Source organism: Heterodontus francisci, chromosome 2, assembly GCF_036365525.1.
Source record: "Heterodontus francisci isolate sHetFra1 chromosome 2, sHetFra1.hap1, whole genome shotgun sequence".
NCBI classification, from domain to species: Eukaryota; Metazoa; Chordata; class Chondrichthyes; order Heterodontiformes; family Heterodontidae; genus Heterodontus; species Heterodontus francisci.
Window position 1 is genome coordinate 167,678,516 of NC_090372.1, and position 27,166 is coordinate 167,705,681.

The 27,166-nt window shown below is 45.2% G+C and overlaps 1 protein-coding gene across 4 annotated transcripts in view; it reads right to left on the reverse strand.

Moving 5' to 3' along the window:
- Nucleotides 1-27,166, reverse strand: part of nebl (nebulette) — a 433,041-nt gene that overhangs the window by 257,472 nt on the left and 148,403 nt on the right. For all 4 annotated transcript variants that reach the window (XM_068013576.1, XM_068013582.1, XM_068013591.1 and 1 more), the window contains exon 3: nt 5,232-5,316. In XM_068013576.1, the coding sequence (XP_067869677.1) occupies nt 5,232-5,316 (85 nt within the window). The remainder of the gene's footprint in view (nt 1-5,231; nt 5,317-27,166) is intronic.

Here is a 27,166-nt window from a genome sequence, read left to right on the forward strand (position 1 = left end):
ACTTGTGTAGCGCGAATGTTACTTTCCACTTATCAGCCCAAGCCTGGATATTGTCCAAGTCTTGCTACATTTCTACATGGACTACGTCAGTATCTGAGGAGTCACGAACGTCCCCACTTCTGACCTTATGATTGAAGGTAGGTCATTGATGAAGCAGTTGAAGATGGTTGGGTCAAGGAAACTACCCTGATGAACTTCTGCAGTGATATCCTGGAGCTCAGATGATTGACCTCCAACAACCACAACCATCTTCCATTGCGCTAGGTCTGACTCCAACTAGCGGAGAGATTTCCCCCTGATTCCCACTGACTCCAGTTTTGCCAGGGCTTCTTGATGCCATACTCGGTCAAATGCTGCCTTGATGTCAAGGGCAGTCACTCTCACCTCACCTCTTGAGTTCAGCTCTTCTGTCCATGTTTGAACCAAGACTGTAATGAGGTCAGGAGCTGAGTGGCCCTCGTGGAATCCAAACTGAGCGTCACTGAGCAGGTTATTGCTAAGCAAGTGCTGCTTGATAGCACTGTTGATGACACCTTCCATCACTTTATTGATGATTGAGAGTAGGCTGATGGGGCAGTAAATGGCCGGGTTGGACTTGTCCTGTTTTTTGTGTATAGGACATACCTGGGTAATTTTCCACGTTGCCGAGTTCATGCCAATGTTGTAGATGTACTGGAGCAGCTTGGGTAGGGGTGCGACAGGTTCTGGTGCACAGGTCCTCAGTACTATTGTCAGAATATTGTCAGGGCCCATAGCCTTTGCAGTATCCAGTTCCTTCAGTCATTTCTTGATATCACGTTGAGTGAATTGAATTGGCTGAAGACTGGCATACGTGATGTGGGGACTTCAGGAGGAGGCCGAGATGGATCATCAACTCGGCACTTCTGGCTGAAGATTGTTGCTCATGATTCAGCCTTATCTTTCGCACTGATGTGCTGGGCTCCCCCATCATTGAGGATGGGAATATTTGTGGAGCCATCTCCTCCAGTTAGTTGCTTAATCATCCACCACCATTCACGGCTGGATGTGGCAGGACTGCAGAGCTTAGATCTGATCCGTTAGTTATGGGATCACTTAGCTCTGTCAATCGCATGCTGCTTATGCAGTTTGGCACTCAGGTAGCCCTGTGTTGTAGCATCACCAGGTTGACACCTCATTTTGAGATATGTCTGGTGCTGCTCCTGGCATGCCCTCCTGCACTCTTCATTGAACCAGGGTTAGTCTCCTGGCTTGATGGTATAGTAGAGTGGGGGATATGCCAGGCCATGAGGTTACAGATTGTGATTGAGTACAATTCTGCTGCTGCTGATGGACCACAGCGCCTCATGGATGCCCAGTTTTGCAATGCTAGATCTGTTCGAAACCTATCCCATTTAGCACTGTGGTAGTGGCACACAACACAATGGAGGGTACCCTCAATGTGAAGGCGGAACTTCGTCTCCCCAAGGACTGTGCGGTGGTCACTCCTACCAATATTATCATGGACAGATGCATTTGCGGCAGGCAGATTGGTGAGGATGAGGTCAAGTATGTTTTTCCCTCTTGTTGGTTCCCTGACCACCTGCCGCATCCCCAGCCTAGCAGCTCTGTCCTTTAGGATTCGGCCAGCTCGGTCAGTAGTGGTGCTACCGAGCCACTCTTGATGATGGACATTGAAGTCCCCCACCCAGATCACATTCTGTGCCCTTGTCACCCTCAGTGCTTCCTCCAAGTGGTGTTCAACATGGAGGAATACTGACTCATCAGCTGAAGGAGAGTGGTAGGTGGGAATCAGCAGGCAGTTTACTTGTCCATGTTTGACCTGATGCTATGAGACTTCATGGGGTCCAGATTCGATGTTGAGGACTCCCAAGGCAACACCCCCCTGACTGTATACCACTGTGCCGCCATCTCTGCTGGATCTGTCCTGCCAGTGGGACAGGATATACCCGAGGATGGTGATGGCAGTGTCTGGGACATTGTCTGTAAAGTATGTTTCCATGAGTATTACTATGTCAGGCTCTTGCTTAACTAGTCTGTGGGACAGCTCTCCCAATTTTGGCACAAGCCCCCAGATGTTAGTAAGGAGGACTTTGCAGGGTCGACAGGGCTGCGTTTGCTGTTGTCGTTTCCTGTGCCTCGGTTGATGCCAGTTGGTCCGTCCGGTTTCATTTTTTTTATTGACTTCATAGCGGTTAGATACAACTGAATGGCTTGCTGGGCCATTTCAGAGGGCATGTAAGAGTTAACCACATTGCTGTGTGTCTGGAGCCACATGTAGGCTAGACTAGGTAAGGACAGCAGATTTCCTTCCCTAAAGGACATTAGTGAACCTGCTGGGTTTTTACAACAATCGACAATGGTTGCATGGCCCTCATTAGACTTACTTTTAATTCCAGATTTATTAATTGAATTCAAATTCCACCTTCTGCTGTGGTGGGATTTGAACCCATGTCCCCAGAGAAATACCCTGGGTCTCTGGGTTACTAGTCCAGTGACAATACCACTACGCCACCGCCTCCCAGTACCATATATTCTCTAACACTCAAGCCCACACAAGGTTGATACTTTCCTCATCTTTCAAGTTAATCAAGGTTGGGATATTCTCCTAGTTGAATGCCAAGAACATCAGTGGCAGCTGCGTAGAAGAACCAGCAGGTCCACCATCAATTTCTTCAGCTGTGCCAGCTCCATGCCATTCAAATTGGAATTTGAAATCTGAAGTTACATACAATTAAGCTCTCAAAAACCTGACAAATGATCCTGAACAAACATGTGGCATGATCTTTTTGCTAAATTTAGTTTGGTTATTGGAATCTGATCTGATTGATATAAGTATAATGTGTCTTCTGATTGCATTCGTGACCCAGCAGATAATGAAGCAGTCCATGCCAGATGCAGCAAGACCTGGGGAATATTTAGATTTGGGATATGTGGCAAGTAACATTATGCCACACAAATACCAGGCAATGACCATCTCCAACAAGGGAGTCCAACCTCCTCCTGTTGACATTCAATAGCATTACCATCGCTGAGTCCCCACCATCAACATCCTGGGTGTCACCATTGATCAGAAACTTAACTGGACCAACCACATAAGTACCCTGACTGCAAGAGCAGGTCAATAGCTGATATTTTGCAGCAAATGACTCATCGCCTGACTCTGCAAGTCATCGCAAGTCTTTCCACCATCTACAAAGCACAATTCAGTGCCACTCCAGAAGCAGTGAAGATGTTCAACATCATCCAGGACAAAGCAGCCCACTTGATCGGCACCCCATCCACCATCTTAAGCCTTCCCTCCTTCCACAACCAGCGCAACATGGTTGCAGTGTGTACCATCTACAAGATGCACAGCAGCAACTAGCCAAGATTTCTTCCACAACACCCACCAAACCCGTGACCTCTACCACCTAGAAGGACAAAGCAGAAGGTGCATGAGAACACCACCACCTCCAAGTTCTCCTCCAAGTCACATACCATCCTGACTTGGAGCTATATTGCCTCTCCTTCATTGACGCTGGGTCAAAATCCTGGAGCTGCTTACCATATAGCACTGTGGGAGTAATTTCACCACATGGACTGCAGCAGTTCAAGAAGGAGGCTCAACATCTTCTCAAGGGCAATTAGCGATGGGCAATAAATGCTGGCTTTACCAGCGATGCCCACATCCCATGAATGAATAAAAATATATACATTGTGCTTCCTCTCTGAGAATCAACTTGGCCAAACTTACAACACTGTATGCGTTGTGGCATCTACAGGAGATCCTGCTTACTCATCACTGAAAATATCACCCAAAGTTCTTTAAGATTTTCAGTAAACAATCTGCATTTTACCTTTATTTACCTGTCATTCGTACCTTCACTACCTCTAGTCTTGACTATTCCAATGCACTCCTGGCTGGTCTCCCATATTCTACCCTCTGTAATCATGAGGTCATCCAAAACTCTGCTGCCTATATCTTAACTTGCACCAAGCCCCGTTCACCTATCACCCCTGTGCTCACTGACATACAATGGCTTGATTTGAAAATTCTCATCCTTCTTTTCAATCACTCCATGGCCTCACCCCTCCCTATCTCTGTAATCATCTCCTGCCCCACAACCCTCCAAGATAGCTGCGCTCCTCTAATTCTGGCCTCTTGAGCATCCCCGATTTTAATCGCTCCACCATCGATGATTGAGCCTTCAGTTGCCTAGGCCCCAAGTTCTGGACTACCTTCCCTTTGCCTCTCCACCTTGATTTCCTCCTTTAAGGCGCTTCTTAAAACCTACCTCTTTGACCAAGCTTTTGGTCATCTGAACAAATAACTCCTCATGTGACTCAGTGTCATTTTTTAATTTTATAATGCTCCTGTGAAGCACCTAAGGGCTTTTTATTATATTTATATATTGCCACTAATGTAAGTGTTGTTACAAAAATGTTTTTTTTTAATGGACAATGTTGAGTGGTCAACCTATGTCATTTAGATCTATCCCCTTGGAAGCAGTGCATGTCATTATTAGAGAGGTCAGGAAGTACATATTCATCCGAACTGCAAGTCAGTCGTTGAAAATCATTTGCACAATGGTGGGGAGAGACTAGAATGTAATGGATGGATTAAATAATCAAGAAAAAAAAAATAACAGGCAAGAAACTGATCTAACCTAACATAAAAGGGATAAAGACTCGTAAATCTGGACAGGAAAGGGGAGGGGGAAATAGGATGGCACAGCCCTTTAACACACACTCTTTCAGTTATGAAAAATCTGGGTGTGAACTCCACCCATTCTAGCACAATAAAAATCTTTTCTCTGCTGGTTGCAACGGTCTTAACAGTTCAGTTAGGCTCAGTCAAGACCCTGGTAGGCACAGGCCTACACCACTTTCTGTAATTTAAAACAAACTGATAATCTCACTCCATGACCACAAGAATGGCAGATGTGGGAAACATAAAAATTAACTTTTGTACAGTAAATCATGCTCTTTTGAGACTGGGTTGAATCACTGTGCAGGCAGTTTTGCTCCTTATCTGATTTATATTAGATCAAACCGAGAACTGTTTTATGCTGAAACAGTGACAAAAAAGTGGTAACATCCTTCAGTTTAATAAGGACATAATTTAATTTTAAAAATGAAAAGCAGTCTACACGTACTACTCACCTTTGAGCATAAATGGGAGAAACATAACTTTTTAGATGCTTTTAAGCCATTGAACCACTAGGAATTGCCATACAATATCAGACAATAGTTTATATTGACAAGATTACCTGACTCTGCAGTTCACTTTGTTGCTTCAGGCGGAGGTTTTCTGGTGTATCAGCAACGATGGTGAATTGCTGTTTTGGGTAATGGCTGAAATAAGACAGAGTAGCAATCAGAATCAATAGATATCAGTAAGTTTATTAAACACGAAAATAAAAAGAATATGTACTTCATTTTTACATGGTTTCACTATGTTCTGTATTAACTAATTTGAGTTTAATATTCTATCAATTCAAAGAGCTATTGTAGCACAGGACCACCAAATGGCAGATTGCTAAAATAGGGTAATTGTTCATCCTGAATAAAAAGCGAGATGCTGCACATACCAGAAATCTAACAAAAAACACAAAATACTGGAGGCTTTCCAGTCATGACAGCCTATGATGAGAGAACACATCAGCACACCAATGTTATATACCCATCTATTGCCTGAGAGAAAATGGAAGCTATATTTCATGTCTGAACTTGTTAAAGTCAATATTAAAGCCAGTGGACTGAAATGCCCAGTAGAAAAAGGTGTGGCTCCTTGACCTGCTTTGAGCTTCATTGGAACAGTGGGTGCTGGCAACATAGGATGGGTGTGCAGGCATTTCTGGGATAAAGGCAGGGAGTAGATTACTGGTTGGGGTGCGAATCCTTTGGAACAATATTTTGCCAAGGAGATAGGCACTCTTGGTGTCAGTCTGTTTTTTCCTTCGACCAGACACATGAGCCACTGGTGCCTGTTTTGCTTTCCCAGATTCTCGTGCTTCCCAATCCACTTACCTATCCCCCTTTAACTCTTCTTACAATCTGCCCTGTGTATCTTATTTCTTTGGTTTCTCTCATTATGCCTCTTCAGCCTTCTATGCATATCACTTCTGCTTTTAATCTGTTCTCCACCTAAACACGCTACAGGTCATAAGAACATAAGAAATAGGGGTAGGAGCAGACCATACAGCCCCTCAAGCCTGCTGCAACATTCAACACGATCATGGCTGATCTTCAGCTTCAACTCCACTGTCCCACCCACTCCCCATATCCCTTGATTCTCAGAGATCATAAATGGAGCATCCACAACCCTCTGGGGTAGACAGTTCCAAAGATTCACAACTCTGAGAAAAGATTTCTCATCAGTCCTAAAAGATCGACCCCTTATTCTGATGCTGTGCTCCGGTTCTAGATTCCCCAGCCAGGGGAAACAACCTTTCAGTGTCTACCCTGTCAAGCCCCTTCAGAATTTTGAATGTTTCAATGAAATCATCTCTCATTCTTCCAAATTCCAGAACATAGGTCCAATTTATTCAGTCTCTCACCATAGGACAAACTTCACATCCCGGGAACCAAGCTAGTGAACCTTTTCTGTACTACCTCCAATGCAAATATATTCTTCCTTAGATATGAAGCCCAAAACTGTGCACAGTACTCCAGGTGAGGCCTCACCAAAGCCCGATACAATACTTTTACTTCTAATCCTCTTGGATGGTCATTGTGTTTGATTTTTCATGCCATCTCCCTTTCCCTTATTCTGTTCCTTTTGAAGTGCTGTCCATTGGGAATATCTTTCAGTTCTGAGTAATGCTCCCATAACCAAAATGTTGACTGATCTGTGTTCTGAACAGATGCTGCCTGGCCTACTGAGTGTCTCCAGTATTTTCTGTTAACTGTTCACCCCACATCAACCCATGCAATCCATTAATACTCCAGGACTGCAGCACATCATCTAGGCTGACATTGAGTGTAGTACTGACTTCACTGTTGGTGGCCCCGTTTACCCTCTCAGTTGGATTTAAAAGATCCCATAGTGCTGTTAAAGAACAGCAGGGGAGTCCTCCCTGTGTCATGGCATGTGTCCCTGAGCCAACAGCAATAGACGAGATTATCTGATAATCTATCTCACTGCTAGTTGTCCCATTTTATGGTGTGCAAATTGGCTACCCCATTTCTCCACATTAAAAACAACTACTTTGGGATGCCCTGAGGTTGTGTAGGTTGCAAAATTAATGCAAATTTTTTATTCATTCTGACATAGTAAATTACTGAAAATTCATAGAGGACAAGGCACTCAAAGGAATAGCTGTTTTTTTAAATCTCCTTTTACATGTTTGAAGAAGTTCTAGAATTTTGTTCTTCTAACATCAAGTCATTCATTCAGCTGATGTGAGTTCACATACATATTGTTTTGTTTTAAAGCCTTTGCATGTGGATATTAGCTGAAGCAGTAGACAAGGGTAACTATTCTACAACCACCTATGCCCAACTCAACATGACCAAAGGTCAATATGGATTAACACTGAATTTATTTTTGTTTCAGTCTTCTGATAAATCTCTCCTTGGTTCTTGCCCACTTTGGATAGATTGGGAACACATGTTGTGAGCAAGTTGTGCTCCAGAACTAACCACGCTCCTGGCCAAGCTGCTCCAGTTCAGCTACAACACTGGCATCTACCTGGCAATGTGGAATATTGTCCAGGTATGTCCTGTACACAAAAAGCGGGATAAGTCCAACCCAGCCAATTACTGCCCTATCTGTCTGCTCTCGATCATCTGCAAAGTGATGAAAGGTGTTGTCAACAGTGCCATCACGCAGCACTTGCTTAGCAATAACCTGCTCAGTGACGCTCAGTTTGGGTTCCGCCGCCAGAGCCACTCAGCTCCTGAACTCATTACAGCATTGGTCCAAACATAGACAAAAGAGCAGAACTCAAGAGGTGAGGTGACAGTGACTGCCTTTGACATCAAGGCAGCATTTGACCAAGTATGGCATCAAGGAGCCCTAGCAAAACTGGAGTCAATGGGAATCAGGGGGAAAATTCTCCGCTGGTTAGAGTCATACCTAACACAAAGGAAGATGGTTGTGGTTCTTGGAGATCAATCATCTCAGTCCCAGGAAATCACTGCAGGAGTTCCTCAAGGTGCTGTCCTAGTCTCAACCATCTTCAGCTGCTTCATCAATGACCTTCCCTCCAACATAAGGTCAGAAGTGGGGACGTTCGCTGATGATTGCACAATGTTTAGCACCATGCACGACTCCTCAGATACTGAAGCAGCCCATGTCCAGTTGCAGCAAGACCAGGACAACATCCAGGCTTGGGCTGAAAAGTGGCAAGTAACATTCGCGCCACACAAGTGCCAGGCAATGAACATTTCCCCTTGACATTCAATGGCCTTACCATTGCTGAATCCCCCACCATCAACATCCTGGAGATTACCATTAACCAGAAACAGAATTGGATCAGCCACATAAATACTGTGCCTACAAGAGTAGGTCAGAGGCTAGGAATTCTGCGGGGAGTAACCCACCTCCTGTCTCCCCACTGTACAAGTCAGGAGTGTGATGGAATACTCTCCACTTGCCTGGATGGGTGCAGCTCCAACAACACTCAAGAAGCTCAACACTATCCAGGACAAAGCAGCTCGCTTGATTGGCACCCCATCTACAAACATTCACCCCCTCCACCACCGATGCACATAGGCAGCAGTGTGTACCATCTACAAGATGCACTGCAAAAAGGCTCCTTTCAAAGCTCCTTCGATGGCACCTTCCAAACCCGTGACCTCTACTACCTAGAAGGACAAGGGCAGCAGATGCATGGAAACACCACCACCTGCAAGTTCCCCTCCAAGCCACACACCATCCTGACTCTTAATTATATCGTTGTTCCTTCACTGTCGCTGGGTCAAAATCCTGGAATTCTGTTCCCTAACAGCATGTGGGTGTACCTACACCCCAAGGACTGCAGTGGTTCAAGAAGGCAGCTCACCACCACCTTCTCAACAGCAATTAGGGATGGGCAATAAATGCTGGCCTAGCCAACAATGCCCACATCCCATGAATGAATAAATAAAAGAGTGCCTTGACTTGCATTCTCTGACACCAGGAGTTAGAACATCAACATCACCATGGTACCTACCAAGAAATAACTTCAGCACATGCAAATTTCAACAATGCCACAAAGTAAAATAACCGGAACCACAACAGAAATAAACAAAGCAATTGCAAATGAGAAGGAACTATAGTTCAGTGTCGTGCCCACAGAATCACTCTGCATGGAAATAGGATTAAAGCATTAGTTTTGAAACCCACAATCTCCATTACCAAAAACAGCGTAATGTGCTGTGGCTATCTGTGGCATCACTGTGCATTACGTCAAACAAAGAATTGCACAAATGTGATTGCATTTATATCTTTGGCCTCCTTATCTCGAGAGACAATGGGTAAGCGCCTGGAGGTGGTCAGTGGTGTGTGGAGCAGCGCCTGGAGTGGCTATAAAGGCCAATTCTAGAGTGACAGACTCTTCCACAGGTGCTGCAGAAAAATTTGTTTGTCGGGGCTGTTACACAGTTGGCTCTCCCCTTGCGCTTCTGTCTTTTTTCCTGCCAACTGCTAAGTCTCTTCGACTCGCCACTTTACCCCGCCTTTATGGCTGCCCGCCACCTCTGGCGAACGCTGGCAACTGACTCCCACGACTTGTGATCAATGTCACAGGACTTCATGTCGCGTTTGCGGATGTCTTTAAAGCGGAGACATGGACGGCCGGTGTGTCTGATACCAGTGGCGAGCTTGCTGTACAATATGTCTTTGGGGATCCTGCCATCTTCCATGCAGCTCACATGGCCAAGCCATCTCAAGCGCCGCTGACTCAGTAGTGTGTATAAGCTGGGGGTGTTGGCCGCCTCGAGGACTTCTGTGTTGGAGATACGGTCCTGCCACCTGATGCATTTATATAGAGAACATATATGGTGATTCTCTGAGTGAATCTGCTGTGGAGACATTATACTTAGATGCCTCCTGGGCAAGTCCTTGAAGTTTAATTTCAGGATATACACCAGAAACATCTTCAAAAGGTAAAGTTGGCAACTCACAAGCTAGAATATTCGTTTTGTCAACATTGGCTTTTCTTAAGTCAATACCAAAAGGCGGGAGTCATTAAGATGTATCATTGCTGTAAATAGGTAATTAAGAAGTTAAATAACCTTAGTTCCAATATTGGGAGAACAGAATACTACGGGATTGTTAAAGCCTGGTTCTATCCACTTAAGTTCTGCTCTTGGGAGAGGAGCAGTGACAATAGAAGTCCTCAGGAGAAGGGAAAAAGGAACAGGGGGTTTTAAAACAGACAGCTACACCCATAAGACAAGATGGCTAATAGACACTGGAATACCCATCTACTTAGTTCTTGTTGTCAGGCAAACCCCCCACCTGCCAAGTCTGAGGCACACATTATTTCGCCACATGAACATTAAAACTTAAAATTGCAAGCCCCTGACTGGAAAGACATTTCTGTATAGTAACTAGCAGTGTTGGAACAAAAGGGACCCAGTCGTTGCTTCCCAAATACACAAAAGAAGTGGTCAAACCAGTTTTAGTCACATGACTAGCAGGCTGGAGTTTTATTTTGAGTTTAACTTACAACAAAGGATTTGAACTCAGAATGCTGTGTGTGCCTGGAACTGAAGGAGAACTCTCTCCTGTCTGCCTGCTCCATCTCTTTCTCAGGGAACTGAATGTTGTGAAGACACGTGAACCAAAGAGAAAAGTCTCCTACGTGAACAAGGTTTAAGAATACTGGGCCCCGATGAACGGCAAGACTACCGACAAGCAAGTGAGCTCGAAGCACCTCAACAAGGTATTGCCTCAAACTGTTCCACCTGATCTTTTCTTCTCTTTTCTGTCCCTATCTGCATGTGTATATCGCGTGTGCATGCTAGCCTGGGGCATCATATATCCGTAGGCGTGAACCGTAGTAGAGTTTAAGTTTAAGGTTTAATAAAATTTCATCTTTCTTCTTTAAACCTCAGAAAGCCTGTGTGAATTGGTTTCTTTATCTTATAATTGGAAAGTTGTGAACAAGGATTCACAAAAAGGGGAGCTCAAAACACAATGTGTTTAAAATTCAACCTAAGATCAGGCACAGACAACAAAAGACCCGTAGACACATTTCTCATCTGGTCGTAACATTGTCAAAGAGTTTCCTGAAGTCCATCTGCACTACTCCAAAATTTTTCCCAATCTATGATGTGTGTCACTTCCTCAAAAAATCCTGTTAGGTTTGTCAGACTCTTTCTAATGAAAGGAGGCCCCATTTTGATAACACTTCCTTACAACTGAAGCCTCTCATCTCTGGTGTAATCTTATGAATTTTTTCTTCACCCTCTCCATAGCCTTGATATCCTTCTTAAAGTAAGCTACGTAAACTGAGAAAAACCGTGCAAGCTGATTCCTGGCTCAGGGGGCAGGGGGGTGATCCCTCATTCAAAGGTACTTCAAGCCTGATCGAGGGACCCGGCATCGGGAAGCGGGGGGTGGCCGCGGAGGGCCACCACCCCCCCCCCGTCCTTGCTACCGACACCCATTCCCGTGACCACCCCCCCCCCCCACCCCATGAGACACCTCCCGCCCTGACCTACCTTAAACCTGCTTCCAGCGCAGCTCCTCGGTGTCTGATCGCTGCAACAACAGCAGCAGCCACCACCTTGTGGTGGCACTGCAGCTGCCAGCCTCTGATTGGTCGGCAGCTCTGCAAGGCCGGGGCTTCCGGCAATGGGGTCCTAAATCCTATGGAAGGCCCGCTGCTATCCAGTTCAGTGTCTGATTGGCAATAGACTCCGCAGGCCTTCCATCGGTTTCTCCCGACGTTGAGACCCCACCGCTAGCATAAAACTCCCCCCATGTCTCCATTTATCAAACCGAGGATCCCATATCTTGTGCTTATTTTATATTATAGCTTTATGAATTTGTGCTCCCAGCTTTAAAGAACAGTGGCCCCAATTTTAACTCCCCCTCATCACCCCCGCTCCCCCCTGCCCCCAGTGGAAACCAGACAAGGGGGCAGTTAATACTAAGCGAGGCCCTTACCGTCTCTGATCCTGCTGTACTCCCAACATGTCCCAATCTTAACCTGCTCTTTGGAGCAAAAACAACTTGTATTTATGTCGCATCTTTAACATAATAAAACATCCCAAAACGCTTCACAGGATCGTTATAAAGCAAAATTTGACACCAAGCAGATATGGCGATTTTTTGAGCAGATGGCCAAAAGCTTGGTCAAACAGGAGATTTTAAGGCGTGTCTTAAAGGAGGGAAGCGAGGTAAAGAGATATAGAGATTTAGGGAGAGTATTCCGGTGCTCAGGGCCTAGGCAGCTGAAGGCACACATCAATGCTGGAACAATTAAAATTGGGGATGCTCAAGTGACCAGAATTAGAGGAGCACGGATATCTTGGAGGGTTGTGGGGCTGGAGGATTTGCAGAGATAGGGAGGGGTGAGGCAATGAGGGATCTGAAAACAAGACTGCAAATTGTAAAATCGAAGCAATGTTTGGGAGCCAATGTAGGTCAGCGACCACAAAGGTGATGGGTGAATAGGACTTGGGTTAAGTACGGACACTGGCAGCAGAGTTTTGGATGATCTCAAGTTTACAGAGAGTAGAATGTGGGAGGCCAGCCAGGAATGTGTTGGAATTGTCAAATCTAGGTAACAAAGACATGCCATAACTCATACCAAATCTCCTTCACCATTATCCTTGTGCTCACTGACCTACATTGGCTCCTACTTAAGCAACATCTTGATTTAAAATTCTCATCCTTGTTTTCAAATCTCTCCATGGCCTGCCCCCTCCATATCTCTGTAATCTCCTCCAGCTCTACCACCCTCCAAATATATCTGCACTCCTCTTATTCCGGCCTCTTGTGAATCCCCGGTTTTAATCCTTGCGGCCTATGCTCTCGAATTCACTCCCTCAATCTCTCCCTCTGCCTCTCTAATTCATTTTCCTCCTTTAAGACACTCCTTAAAAACTAACTCTTTGACCAGGTTTTTGATCATCTGCCCTAATATCTCCTTATGTGCTCAGTGTCATATTTTGTTTTCTAATGCCCTGTGAAGCACCTTGAAATGTTTGATTACATTAAAGAAGCTATATAAATGCAAGCTGTTGTGGTGGTGGTAGAGACTGCAGGCTTGGGAGGTGCTGTTACAGCAAGCTTGGTGAATTGCTGCACTGCATTATTTGGATCATACATACTGCAGCCACAGTGGCAAAGACATCAAACCGATTCCTCTGTCCTGGATTTTGTCAGTCTTCCATGTTGTTGCATCTATCCAGGTGAGTATCCCACTATACTCTGATTTCAACCTTGTAGATGGTGGAGAAGCTTGATTCGGAAATGAGTCATTCAAGGCAGAATACTCAACTCCTGTCCTGCTCTTGCAGCCGCTGTGTTGATATGACTGGTCCACTTAAGCATCTAGTCTGCAGCGTCAATGGTGCTGGGGCACTCAGCTATTGAAAGTTGGGGAAAGGCAGTGATGAATCTGCACAAGGTATCATTTGGGCCGCAGTTGGAATAGTGAGAGCAGTTATGGGCACCCCATTTCATAAAGAACATTGAAACCATAGAAAAGGTGCAAAATAGATTTATTGGGATGCCAGGAGATAAGAAAGGATGTGGTTATACTGAGAAACTTCAAAAACTAAGACTGTATGCATTCACTGGAGCAGAGTAAATGGGGAATGTAATACAAGTGTTCAAAATTTTGAAAGAGTTTGAATGGGTAAATAGTGAAAGATTATTTCAACTGTTGGTAAATTGATAACGGATCATAAATTCAAGGTTAGATGAATAAAGAGGGAGACTAGAATATTTTCACACAATGGGTTATTACAATGTATTACTACAATCAAATAGTGAAGCCAAGTCAATCACGACATTTGAGAAGGAATTAGATAAACACTAGAAGAAAAGCATCAAAAGATGCAGGAAAATAGTGGACAAACAAGATGGGCTGAATAGCCAAGAAAACTAATAAAATATCACAGCACTGATGAGCCTAAATGTTTCATTGAGGAATATGAAGAACTGCTTACCCTTCACATAAAGGGATTCTCAGACTAAAAGCAAGATTTTGATATGAAAATAAATCTGCTTATTACCTTAATAAACACTGTCAGTGACCCAAAAGCCCGGCCTGTAAGTAACCAAATTATTTTTGACTGTCTCACTTTGTACTAATTGTCATTATTACTGCAGACTGTACGGACACAGGATAGATTGTAGAACTGCCTCATGTGTTCAATCCAAAAAGAGCCACAACCCATCCTCTACAGTAACTGTGTATCCTGCTTGGGAACAAATAATTGAATCACATCATCATTCATTAGGTCATCATTATCAACTGTTAACATTTATTTAAGACACTCATGTAGCATTTTTTATATTTTAAAAAAGTCATTTCATTTTGGGAACAAGGATGGGTAATGAATATTTGAATTGAAAACAATGAGGTCATTTCAAAATCATTGTAATTCCAATAGCATGACTCGTAAAAGAACTGAAAAGTATGGTGAAAGGTTTTACTTCTCAAAACATTTTCCTGAAAAGCCTTACGTATTATAAAGTTTTAGACAGAAAATCTTGAAGGTCCCTGGTAATATACATTTCACTAGTATTTGGTCCCTAAAGGGATCAATACAACAGAAGAACATTTTTAACTGAAGTGAATGATTTGTGCATTGTGGTTGCCATGCTAATGGTGGTGCTAGTTCTTATGGCAACCAGGAAGCTTTAATCCACAATTACAATTTAAAATGACTACTCATCACTTTAAAAAAATTGGCAACCAGTGAGAGTAGTCAGAAGCCAAAGAGCCCCTTTTGATAAACAATGCTGAATCCTCAACATGAATCGCCAGCAGTTTCCAAGAATTCTACAAAAAGGCCTTTTGAAAAAGGCAACATGCATTAATCATTTCAGATGCGGAGGATGATTGGTCTCATTTCCGCTTCTTTTTGGGAGTTTGAAGCTCATGGGCAACCTTTATTTTTCAAATATAACAGGCAGTTCTGTTTGTAATACTGGTGTTAAAAATTATGAGAAAAAGGACCAACTATCAACATAAATTAATAATAAATTTCTGAAAAAAGTGGGTTCCTTAACTTTGTAAAGTATAGAACAAGATTATCCAAACATAAAAATTCACCGAACACATCAGACTCCAACATTCAGAAAGCTGCACTGTTCAAAAACAAGATTTCTTTGATGTTTAAATTTAACTCGAGTACCCAATGTACCTGTTTTGAGCTGAAACAACTGAAGAACTAACTTTACACAATTTCCCTGTGATAACTAAGTGACCAGCCCCATGAGTTTTACTTTAACATACTGGACAGTCCTCAATTGCAGCCTTTCTCAAGACGTGGTGCTCATCTGGCTTTTGATCTCCAGGCAATAAATAGAAAGGGCACACTGTGCTATTGCATGGGCAATGATACAATGCCTAACCAAAAATGTATCTCGTCATATTACCCTTTTGAAAAAAAGACCACTACATCAGCATAGAGCTCCCAAACTTCAACAGAATGCTTCATTGATCATTTCATTGATCACTGAGGGGAGCTGTTCTGGTCTCTCTAACCTGTTTCTGAGAGCATGAACATAGGAACATAGGAGCAGCAGTAGGCCATTCAGCCCTTTGAGACTGCTCTGCCATTCTAGATCTTGGCTGATCATCTACCTCAACACCATATTCCCGCACTATCCCCATATCCCTTGATGTCATTAGCATGAAATTTATCGATCTCTGGCTTGAACTTACTCAGTGACTGAGCTTCCACCACCCTCTGAGTGAAGAACTTCCTCCTCTTCTCAATCCTAAATGGCTTGCCCTTTATTCTGAGATTGTGTCCCCTGGTTCTAGACCCCACAGCCGGGGAAACATCTACCCTGTCTATCCCTTTAAGAATTTTGTATGTTTCTATGAGATCGCCTCTCATTCTTATAAACTCCAGAGAATATTGGCCCAGTCTCAACTATCAGAGAATATTTATTTCCTTCCAGGAATAGGATTTAACTCTACCTGTAATAGATATTTCAGGAGCATGATTATGTGCACTAATTACAGAAACATAGAAAAATAGGAGCAGGAGTAGGCCATTCGGCCCTTCGAGCCTGCTCCGCCATTCAATACGATCATGGCTGATCATCCAAACTCAGTAACCTGTTCCCGCTTTCTCCTCGTATCCCTTGATCCCATTAGCCCTAAGAACTATATCTAACTCTTTCTTGAATATATTTAATAATTTGGCCTCAACTGTTTTCCGTGGTAGAGAATTCCAAAGGTTCACCACTCTCTGGGTGAAGAAATCTCTCCTCATCTCAGTCCTAAATGGCTTATCCTTAGACTGTGAACCCTGGTCCTGGACTCCCCCGCCATCAGGAACATCCTTCCTGCATCTAGTCTGTCCAGTCCTGTTAGAATTTTGTACGTTTCTATGAGATCCCCTCTCATTCTTTGAAACTCTGGCGAATACAAGCCTAATCAACCCAATCTCTCTTCATAACTCAGTCCTGCCAACCCAGGAATCAGTCTGATGAACCTTCGCTGCACCTCCTCCATAGCAAGAACATCCTTTCTCAGATAAGGAGACCAAAACTGTACACAATACGCCAGATGTAGTCTCACCAAGGCCTTGTATAACTGCAGCAAGACATCCTTGCTCCTGTACTCGAATCCTCTCGCTATGAAGGCCAACATACCATGTGCCTTCTTAACTGCCTGCTGCACCTGCATGCTTACGTTCAACAACTGGTGCACAAGGACACCCAGGTCTCGCTGCACCTCCTCCTTTCCAAATCTATCACCACTCAGATAATAATCTGTCTTTCTATTTTTGCCACCAAAGTGAATAACCTCACATTTATCCACATTATACTGCCTCTGCCAAGTATTTGCCCACTCACTCAACCTGTCCAAATCACACTGGCGCTTCTCTGCATCCTCCTCACAGCCCACACTCCCACCCAGCTTTGTGTCATCTGCAAACTTGGATGTATTACATTTAATTCCCTCATCTATATCATTAATATATATTGTGAATAGCTGGGGTCCTAGCACTGATCCCTGCGGTATCCCACTAGTCACTGCCTGCCATTCAGAAAAAGACCCATTTATTCCTACTCTTTGTTTCCTGTCTGCCAACCAGTTCTCTATCCATGTCAGTACCTTACCCCCAATCCCATGTGCTTTAATTTTGCACGCTAATCTCTTATTTGCTTTTTTGATGAACACTGTGCAAAGTGGGTTTACTACTGCTATTAGCCAGTAACTATTGTGCATAATCCCCATTCAGTGGCACTGTTTGGTAGCATACAGCAACTGTACTATCTACAGTGGAAATTTCACACATACTAGTGATCAACTCTGGCAGCGTATCTCTCAGGAAGACGCTCACTGCTGCTTTTGAGTTACTGCTGATTTCTTATTTGTACCTACTGCTTGTCAAGTGACAGGAATATCTTTCCAAACCAAGTACACCGGGAAAGCACATCACATTAAATTCATTCTACACATAATTATTTGCAATCAAGACAACACAGCACCTCAAAATTTGCAGTCATTCTTTTCATTTGAAATTTAGTTCTCCCAGATAAACAGAAGTAATAAATGTTTGGCTTAAATAAAATACAAAGGATATCCAGTTAAACAAAAGAAAGCTTCAAAGAAAGAACTTCTGAATTATAGACTTCCAAATCCATGCCGTTTCCTGCTGTGTCTGCTTTGCTGCTTGCTTGTCACCCAATCTGCCTCCTCCTGTTCCTCCACCATATCTTGCTACTGCTTTGCTTACACAAACTATGCTGCAGCTATGTATTTCAAAAAACAGGGCCATTTTTCCAATGCTCTTCCATTAACACTGAAGAGGAACACCAGTCATTGCCATTTTAATTCTATACCACTCTGACCGCTGTCCTCGGCCTCCTCCATGGTTCCAATGAAATTTAATGGAAACTCAAGGAACAGCACTTCACCTTTTGATTAGGCACGTTTCAACCTTCTGGACTCAACACTGATTTCAATAACATCAGATCATAACCACTACTCCCCTTTTCTGCTGTTGCCGTTTACAGCTCCCGTAAGCCCATCTTTTGTTTCTTTACTTGCCCCATCACTACCCCACTTTTGTCAATTAATCACTCCTGTTTTCCTATTACATACAGACTGTCCCTTTTGTTCTTTCCTCCCCTTCTCTACACTGCGCCCCCCACCCCCACACTTCTTTCCCTGCATCAGTACATGCTTAAGAATTAATAAATCTCCTACTTCTTCCAGTTCTGACGGAAGGTCATCGACCTGAAACATTAACTGTTTCTCTCTCCCCGGATGCTGGCTGACCTGCTGAGTATTTCCAGCATTTTCTGTTTTTATTTCTGATGTCCAGCATCTGCAGTATTTTGATTATGTTAAATAGAATGTAACTGATTTCAGTTTCAAATCACTTAAAAATGCACATTTAAAAAACTCTCCACTCGCAACCTGACTCCGTAACACTGGAAATACACTTCCCCACTCTTATTCAGCACCGATAATTACTGCAACTGGAACACAAGCCAAAAGACAGAGTATTCATCATCAAATTATGACAAATCCTCTTCTACATAGGACAATTCCATTCAAAATTACTTCAATGATATTTGAATTAATAATGATTTTAACAGCTGTACAACAAAATACACAATGGAAATGGAAATAAAAAAATTACAAAAGTGAGGCAAGCCTACATAATTAACTCATAACTTCATCTCACATTACAATCATTATTTGCCTCAATATCCCAATAATTCTACTAAACCCAGTGTTATTTAAATAATTCCCCTTCAAAATGCATAGGGGTCCCTCACAGAGGACAACGTGCAAACTTAATACAGTGAACTACAGAAGGCATACTAAGATAAAGCAAAATACTGCAGATGCTGGAAATCTGAAACACAAACAAGAAATGCCGGAAATACTCAGCAGGTCTGGCAGCATCTGCGGAGAGAGAAGCAGAGTTAATGTTTTAGGTCAGTGGCCCTTCATCAGAACCCTTCTAATGAAGGGTCACTGACCTGAAACGTTAACTCTGCTTCTCTCTCCACAGATGCTGCCAGACCTGCTGAGTATTTCCAGCATTTCTTGTTTGTGTTACAGAAGGCATACTCCTATCTCCGACCAACTAATCCATGCAACTGAAATATTATTACAGCAATGTTTACATTAGAGAACCATGTAGTCAGGTGACTGACTCCAAGCCAGGTGATATGCTCAGTGCCCCGTAGTTATTGTTTGTAAATTAGGTTGTTTAAATTCTGTACAGTGAAGAGAGGGAGAAGTCCAAAATATTATATATTGTCTGATCTGGGATTTAGTTTCCAATCTGAGTGACTATGATTGGTGTTGCAGAGTTAAAAAAGGAGGTCCTAAATTTCACAGGGGTTTTCAGGAAACTGTCAATGACAGAAATTTGAAATAAAAATAGAAAATGTTGAAAATGCAGAGCACGTCTGTCACATTTGTCAACATTAGTTGATGGCAATTTTGGCTCCTCTAGATTTTAATGTCAGATAGACACGACAGAGCTGGTAGTGAGTTGAATGCAGGTGAAAGGTGATCCTATGCCGCCAGATAAAATTAATAATGAATATACATTAAGGTGTAGTAGGTAAATAAAGAGAGGGAAAAGGATGGAACCATGGGTTGCTAGATGTGACCATGTGGATATCGGAGCATAAACCATTTGCGGAAATGTGTGACAGGTAGGAATGGAATTAGGAGATATCACTGCCATGTAGGTGGGCTTGGAGAAGAAGTGTTTGAAGAAGAATGGTTTGATAGACACTGCTGAAAACAACAACTTGCATTTAGGCACGCACTTTTAAACACACAAGATGTCAAAATTCTTTATGGAGAAATGATAAGTGGAATAAAAGCCAAGTCATGAGAGACGGGTTAGGTGACTGAATGCAGCTCAGAAAGATAAGTTACAAGAAGATTTTTCAACGAGAACAGTGAGGTATAGAGAGAGAAGTTTAGGGAGAGAGTTCCAAACAATAAAGCTATGGAGACTGCAAACCAGCCAATGATTGGTGAAGAAGGGGTGGATACACAAAGTACCAGAGACTGAAGGCCCAAATAAATTCTAGAGAATGCAAGAAATTTTAGTTACTAGGTAAAACTGGTGATAACTTTTCCAAAGAATTGACGTGTTTCCCATGGAGCTTTTCCACGATAAATGTTGCCATTAAAGGTGTAATTAAAATCATGAAAAAGAAAGTAAGATTTGTGACAAGAAATGAGCACCAGACACAAGGGAGGAAATTTTATGATCTCTCCCGCAGCAGGTTTGTAGGCTGGACAGAGCATAAAATCTGGTGGCACAAAAACAAGAAATGCTGGAATCACTCAGCAGGTCTGGCAGCATCTGTGGAAAGAGAAGCAGAGTTAACGTTTCGGAACTTCCGAAGAAGGGTCACTGACCCGAAACGTTAACTCTGCTTCTCTTTCCACAGATGCTGCCAGACCTGCTGAGTGATTCCAGCATTTCTTGTTTTTGTTTCAGATTTCCAGCATCCGCAGTATTTTGCTTTTATAAAATCTGGTGGGATGGTGGCAGGAGGAGGGTGGGGTGGTGTGGTTCCCGCCAGCATCCCATGCCTCTGCCAAAATTTAGTCCAGAGCGGGAAGTCCTGTGAACGATCTTCCTGCCCCGCTGCCAATTGAGGCCCTTAACTGGGCAATTAACACCCAATTAAGGGCCTCTTCCCACCGCAGCCGCACAGGAAACAAGGCACAGAAAACCATGTAGGCTGCTTTCCAGCTCTAGGGGGTGGGAGGGGGCCTCGTTTAAAGACACTTAGTGCCTGAAAAGGAACCCAGCATCGGGAAGAGGGGGGCCCCCGCTGAGAGCCACCGCCCTGCCATTGCTGCTGAACCCCCACCCTGTGACCCCCATCCCGCAAGACCTACTTGAGGCCAGGTTCCAGCAATGCTCCTCGGCCTCCAGTAGTTGCTCCTCCTGAAGCAGCCAGCCTCCGCGGTGGCACTGCAGCTTCCAGCCTCTGATTGGCCGGCAGCTCTCCAAAAGCAGGGCTGCTGGCAATGGGGTCCTTGATTCTGTGGAAGGACCATCGCTATCTGTTTAAGTGTCTGATTGGCACTAGATTCAGCGATCCTTCCAGAAGAGAGGCGACACAGGGATCTCGGTGCACTTTTTGTCGGATGTCGAGACCCCCCCACCAACAGGATAAAATTCCCAAGATTTTAATGCGCATATTAACATTTTTCCACAAGACATGCATTTCCTGTCCACCTTCAGCTTACTTCGCGATCACTTTTTTTTCTCAACATTTATAATGACAAAACTCTATATCTGTGTTCCAAGAGTTTGTATTGGGAAATTCCTGGTCTAGAAAATCTGCAGGAGTGAAATCCTAGCGGTTGTGCTGGGCACCTGAACATCGCAAGTCTCTGCCACTGAACTCTCCAATGTCCATCTGGCATGATGTTAAAATTAGAGCCAAATCTTTTAGGAATGAAACCAAAAAGCACTTTTTCATACTAAGGGTGGGGGAAATCCAGAACTGTTCCCTCCAAAAGGCTGTGAATGCTGGGTCCACTGAAATTCTAAAGACTGAGATCGATAGATTTTTGTTACATATGGGTGTCAAGGGATATGGAGGAAAAGTAGATAAAGACAGTTGATCTAATAGAATGATGGAACAAGCCCAATGAGCTCAATGGCCTATTCCTGTCCCTAGGTTCAGGGAAGGTTCTACGGGAGTAGGCTTTTAGCGGTGAAGGGGCACATATGCACTGCCCTCCCCTCGTCCGCACTGACATCGGCGCCACAATATTAAGCACGATGACTCATTAACATGGCCGTGTCGTGCCGCTACCCCTCACCCCCCCCCCACCCCCCAAAATGACGTGGAGGGGGGAGGCTTGACACCACCGTGAACAGCGTCAGCTGACAGGAAAGCAGTTTCTGGTGCCATATATAAACGTCAGCCAGCCCTGCATTCATTGAAAATCTGAAATAAAACCATTTTGTCTGCTGCTGCTGCAAAATAAAGGCGGCACAGGTAACGTCTCGCCAACAACATCCCTGCAACTTCCAGAAGATGTCAGAGGCATGATCTAGGGTGGCCCCATGGTTCAGCGATGCCTCCCTGCTCAGTCTCCTCCAGGCTGTGCGAGCAAGGCGGGAGGTCCTTTTCCCCAGCAATGTTAAGAAGAGCCCTCCCGCCTGACCAAGCAAGCCTGGGTGGAGATGGCAGAGGAGGTGTGGTGCTATTTGCCAGTACTGGGTGCAGTGCCGCAAGAGGGTGAATGATCTCTTGCACTCCGCAAAGGTAAGTGGCACTTGGTTGCATGGCTCTGCTGAACCTGGGTGTCCCCAGAGTGGCACATGTGTGCCACTGCCATGCCAAAGACAGGGAGGTCGGGCATGAAGGAATGACATTACATGAATGGATACATGAATGAAAGAACTCACCCTTGTCTGCTGCTCAGACTATGGCACCAACCTGACAGGCTCACTCAGTAGAGCAGAATGAGCCTTCCCCACATTTGGGCCCAGCACCCCTTTTGTGACATGTGTTGTGTTGTTGCTTTGCAATGCTCAATATCTGCTTCCTTGTTCCTCCAGGCAAATATGGCCCACAATGCATGTGAGACAAACAGGAGTGGTGGAGGAGTGCCAAATGGACGCCCACTTACACAGACAGAGGAGGTAGCCATGGAACTCATGGAAATCTATGTGGAATGTTCCGTTGGTGACCTTGAGCTTGGGGTTCTGGGTGAACAGACAGCCATTTGATATACACAATGATTACAGTGAAAATCTTATTGTTTGAGACAATGCTATTATAATCATTACATGTGCACCATAATGACTGACAGTGTGCTCTTCACACTGTATCTTGCAGGTCAACGCTCTCAATCCAACCTGCCGGCCCAGGACTCCTCCCACACCTCTGAGGAAGAGACATCCTCAGTGGACGCAGCGTCCTGTGACACTCCTGTACCTTCCACCAGCGCAGATACACTCACCTCGGTGGGAAAACGAGTGGCATTCGAGTCTGGGTGACAAGCTGTTAGCACTGCACAAGCTCCTGAGCAGCTGACTGAGGCTGAGACAGCCGAGGCCCCTGACAGTCAGAGGGCTGTGAGTGGCCAGGCCCATGCTGAGCCTCAGGCTAATGATGACCTCTGTTGTCGACAGCACAGGGCATGCTGGAGCTGCAGCAGCAGTTATTGCAACATCTGGTGGAGATGCCACAGGCCACGCGCAGCCTTGACTAGACGATGAGGCAGTCCATCATGGCCATTACAGCTGCCATGTCCCAGGCATTCGAGCGCATGGCTTAATTCATGGAGAGGACGGCAGCCCTCTTGGAGAGCCAGATTCCATTGCGTCACGCTGACCTGCAAACCCTCACCACGGCCATGAGATCCACACAGCAGTGGCAAGGCAATAGGGGAACCCAGGGACATGGAGACTGTCCCTACCCCTGGTCCTTTCCGGGAGAGCAGAGAGGTTCATACGAGCCTGGAGATGGAGGAAGTGAGCATGCACGCCATATCTGGGGCCCCTCCTCAAAGTGATTCCAATGTGGATACTGGCCCCTTTACTCCTCCACAGGTGAGTCAAGCTCCAGCAGCCACAAAGTCTGAGGAGAACCCTACAGGTGCAGGATTCCCCCAGCCAGCCGGGGCCCTCCAGGCCTCGTACACACAAAGGACGATCTCGAAAGTCATCCAAAGCCAAAGAGCATTCTGATCAGCAGTCTTCCTCCAGTCAGGCTGTTAGTGCAGAGGTGGCAACGCGAAGGAGCACCCGCAAATGTTTCAAAAAGACACTGCAACACAAATGGGTCTGCACGGGTGACACTGCAATGTAAAAAGTTAACTCACTAAACGTTCTTCACTAATACGTCTGTCTTTTTACTGTGTGAGTGACGTGTGCCAGCATGTACCGATCGTGTCTCGTCCCATTACATCATTGGCCTTTCAGGACTGCCGATGTATGGAAGAACATCATTGCCATGCCAGCATTACTCATGTGCCTCTCCATGGATGCAGTAACATGGACAATGACTCAGTCTGCTGCTGCCAGTAATGGTGGAGACAAAGATGTTGCAGCTTTGCACAACAGATGAATGAGGGTGCTGTGTGGCTTGCAGAGCACATGGTGGACTTCATGGCGTGGAGAACCGTTGATCAATAAGGCATTGCTGTGCATCCCTTGCTCGCTGATTGCCCTGAATGTGCTGCCTGGATGCTCTCCATCCTCCCATGCGCCTTTCCTGCTGCAAGCCCTCTACACCCTCATCATCCGAGGAGGAGTCCTGCTCACGTCTCTCCTCATCCTGCAAGGCCTCCCACCTATTTAGTGCAAGGTTGTGCACAGCACAACAAACAGCAACTATACGGGCTACCCTTTCTGGTGCATACTGCAGGGCACCACCCGACCTATCCAGGCAGCGGAAGCGCATTTGCAGCATACTGATGGCCTGCTCAATGGTGGCTCTTGCTGTACCTCTCCTCTGTATCACTGGTGGGGTTTCTCACCAGCGTCAGGATCCATGTCTGCAAGGGGTAGCCCTTGTTTTCAAGAAGTTATCCCTCGATCTGAGCCAGTTCAGTGAACAGCAAAGGCCCCTGGGACTGGCACAGGATGAAGGAGTCATGGCAGCTGCCTGGAAAACGGGCACAGACATGCATAAAATGCTTATGGGGATCACGTACTAGCTGCACGTTGAGCGAGTGGAAGCCCTTTCGGTTGAGGTATGCAGCTGGTCAACTGGCAGGAACCTTGATGGCCATATGGGTGCAGTCTATGACCCCTTGCACCTGTGGGAATCCCGCGATGCAGCCAAATCTGATGGGCCTCTTGGGCCTGATTCTCAAGGTCCGTCCTGACACGGACATAGTCACCGGCCCTCTGGTATAGGGCGTCGATGACCTCCCTGATGCAGTGGTGCACTGCTGTGTCACCCCACATAGGTCATCGGCTGCAGGTCATCATTCAGCAGAGCACAAGAGATGTGTCACCACTTCTCTCGACATTTTGTGTACAAAATCATGAGAGGTATAGACAGGTTGGATAGCAAGAAGCTTTTTCCCAGAGTGGGGGATTCAATTACTAGGGGTCACGAGTTCAAAGTGAGAGGGGAAAAGTTTAGGGGGGATATGCGTGGAAAGTTCTTTACACAGAGGGTGGTGGGTGCCTGGAAGGCGTTGCCAGCGGAGGTGGTAGACGCGGGCACGATAGCGTCTTTTAAGATGTATCTAGACAGATACATGAAAGGGCAGGAAGTAAAGAGATACAGACCCTTAGAAAATAGGCGACATGTTTAGATAGAGGATCTGGATCGGCGCAGGCTTGGAGGGCCGAAGGGCCTGTTCCTGTGCTGTAATTTTCTTTGTTCTTTGTTCTTTGACATCTGCAGTCGTCTCTGACACTGACACTCAGGCATCTGCGGGTATGTTATGTTGGTCCTGTAAGAGGCGCAGCGTTCTATAATGGCATGTCTGCATTGGAAGCTGCTGCTGCTTTCATCTGGGGGCTTCCACGCGGGCTGCACCTGCCTCTTGGTTTTGTCTGCGGCGCATACGGCTCCTCACAAGAATAAAGGGTGTAGCATCCCTATGTCCAAGTTGCAATTAAACTCAGTTCCTTCAGTACTTCAAAGGCACCTAACAGGGCAAAGAATGATATTGATTGGTACATCAGGTGCTTTCAAGCATCAACTATGTGGCTTGGCATGGCACTGCCCATCTTAGCTTCCATAAGAGTGGCGCAGCATGACTGCATTCAGATTGTTGCAGTTGCATCGATTGGCCCACCAGCCGAATTACCTTTAACCGCCTACCCACCCCACACAAAGGGTTCCTGGAGTGCCATTGTTCCTTCACTCACACAAACATTCAAGGGCGCAGAGTGCCCTCCTTTATGGAGGGAAGGTACGTGGTGCCCCCCTACATGCCTGCAGAGTTGTGCCCCCAGTAATACCATCTCCCTCCCACCTCCGTACACACAGATGCAGAGTTGAGACCATTCTTGCAACACTAACGTTCACATGCTCTGACACTGCAACTTCTGTCCCACCAGACACCCACTCAGCTGAATATTCAAAAGTGTTTGAGAAGTTGCAGTGGGATGCATAATGCGGCACGGTAAGAAGCATTTGCATATTTAAATTGGACTCCCCTCACCAAACGGCGGGAGGGGGGGCCACCATGAGGCCTCGCTACCACCGGCAATATGGAGCCGGGCCTTCCCAGTGTCAGAGTGCGTGGCGGGCCTCCCAGGAGGCATTTTCCGGCCTCCCCACCATGACCCCTGACGTCAGGGGGTCTGAAAATTCAGCCCCATATACTTACTTACGGTAGCAGGACAGCCTCAGTAGGATTAGGCAGGTACACCTGTTGAGACCAGGCATATCTGTGCCAATTGTATGTCGCATGCTGGTTGAGGGTAATGATGCTGAAATATTCTAATATAGGAAGCCCAAAGATCCTTTAAGTTGATGGCCTTCTGGAGGTAGGTGGATGCTCTTTCCTGACAAAACCATCCCAGAAACTGGCAGATAAAGCCAGGCCTGTCCATGGCAGGCTCCCACAAAACGCGGTTGGAGTCTGCCAGATCTTTCACATGATTTTGGGGGCTCCAAAGTCAACATTTTATATAATGTCCAAAGTATATGTTAACAATTGCTGTCATCCTGCAGTTACAGGCAATATTCCAGCTAAGCTATGCAGGTGCGCAGCAGGCGGGAAAATACTGCACAGTCCTTGTTCTATAACAAATAATACGTGGGCACTCCCGCCAAAATATTAACAGGGACTGCACTGAAAAAAAGGGCAGCGCAGACAACTAAATTCTATAGGGAATTAGTTGCAGCTCTCTGGGCACTTTCGACACTGCTGTGGTTGTTGCTGCACACCTCTGATCACTAGGTGGCATTGTGGCAAGAGTCACTCACCTCTGCCCACTGTTTTGATTTCTCATCCAGTTTTCAGGGGGGGTTTAATGCCATTTTTAATGTTTCCAATCTTGTTTTTGGAGTATCTGGGACATCAACCTTACATACAGCCAACTTATCTATGGAAACAAACTGACATACCAGGCTTCTAGA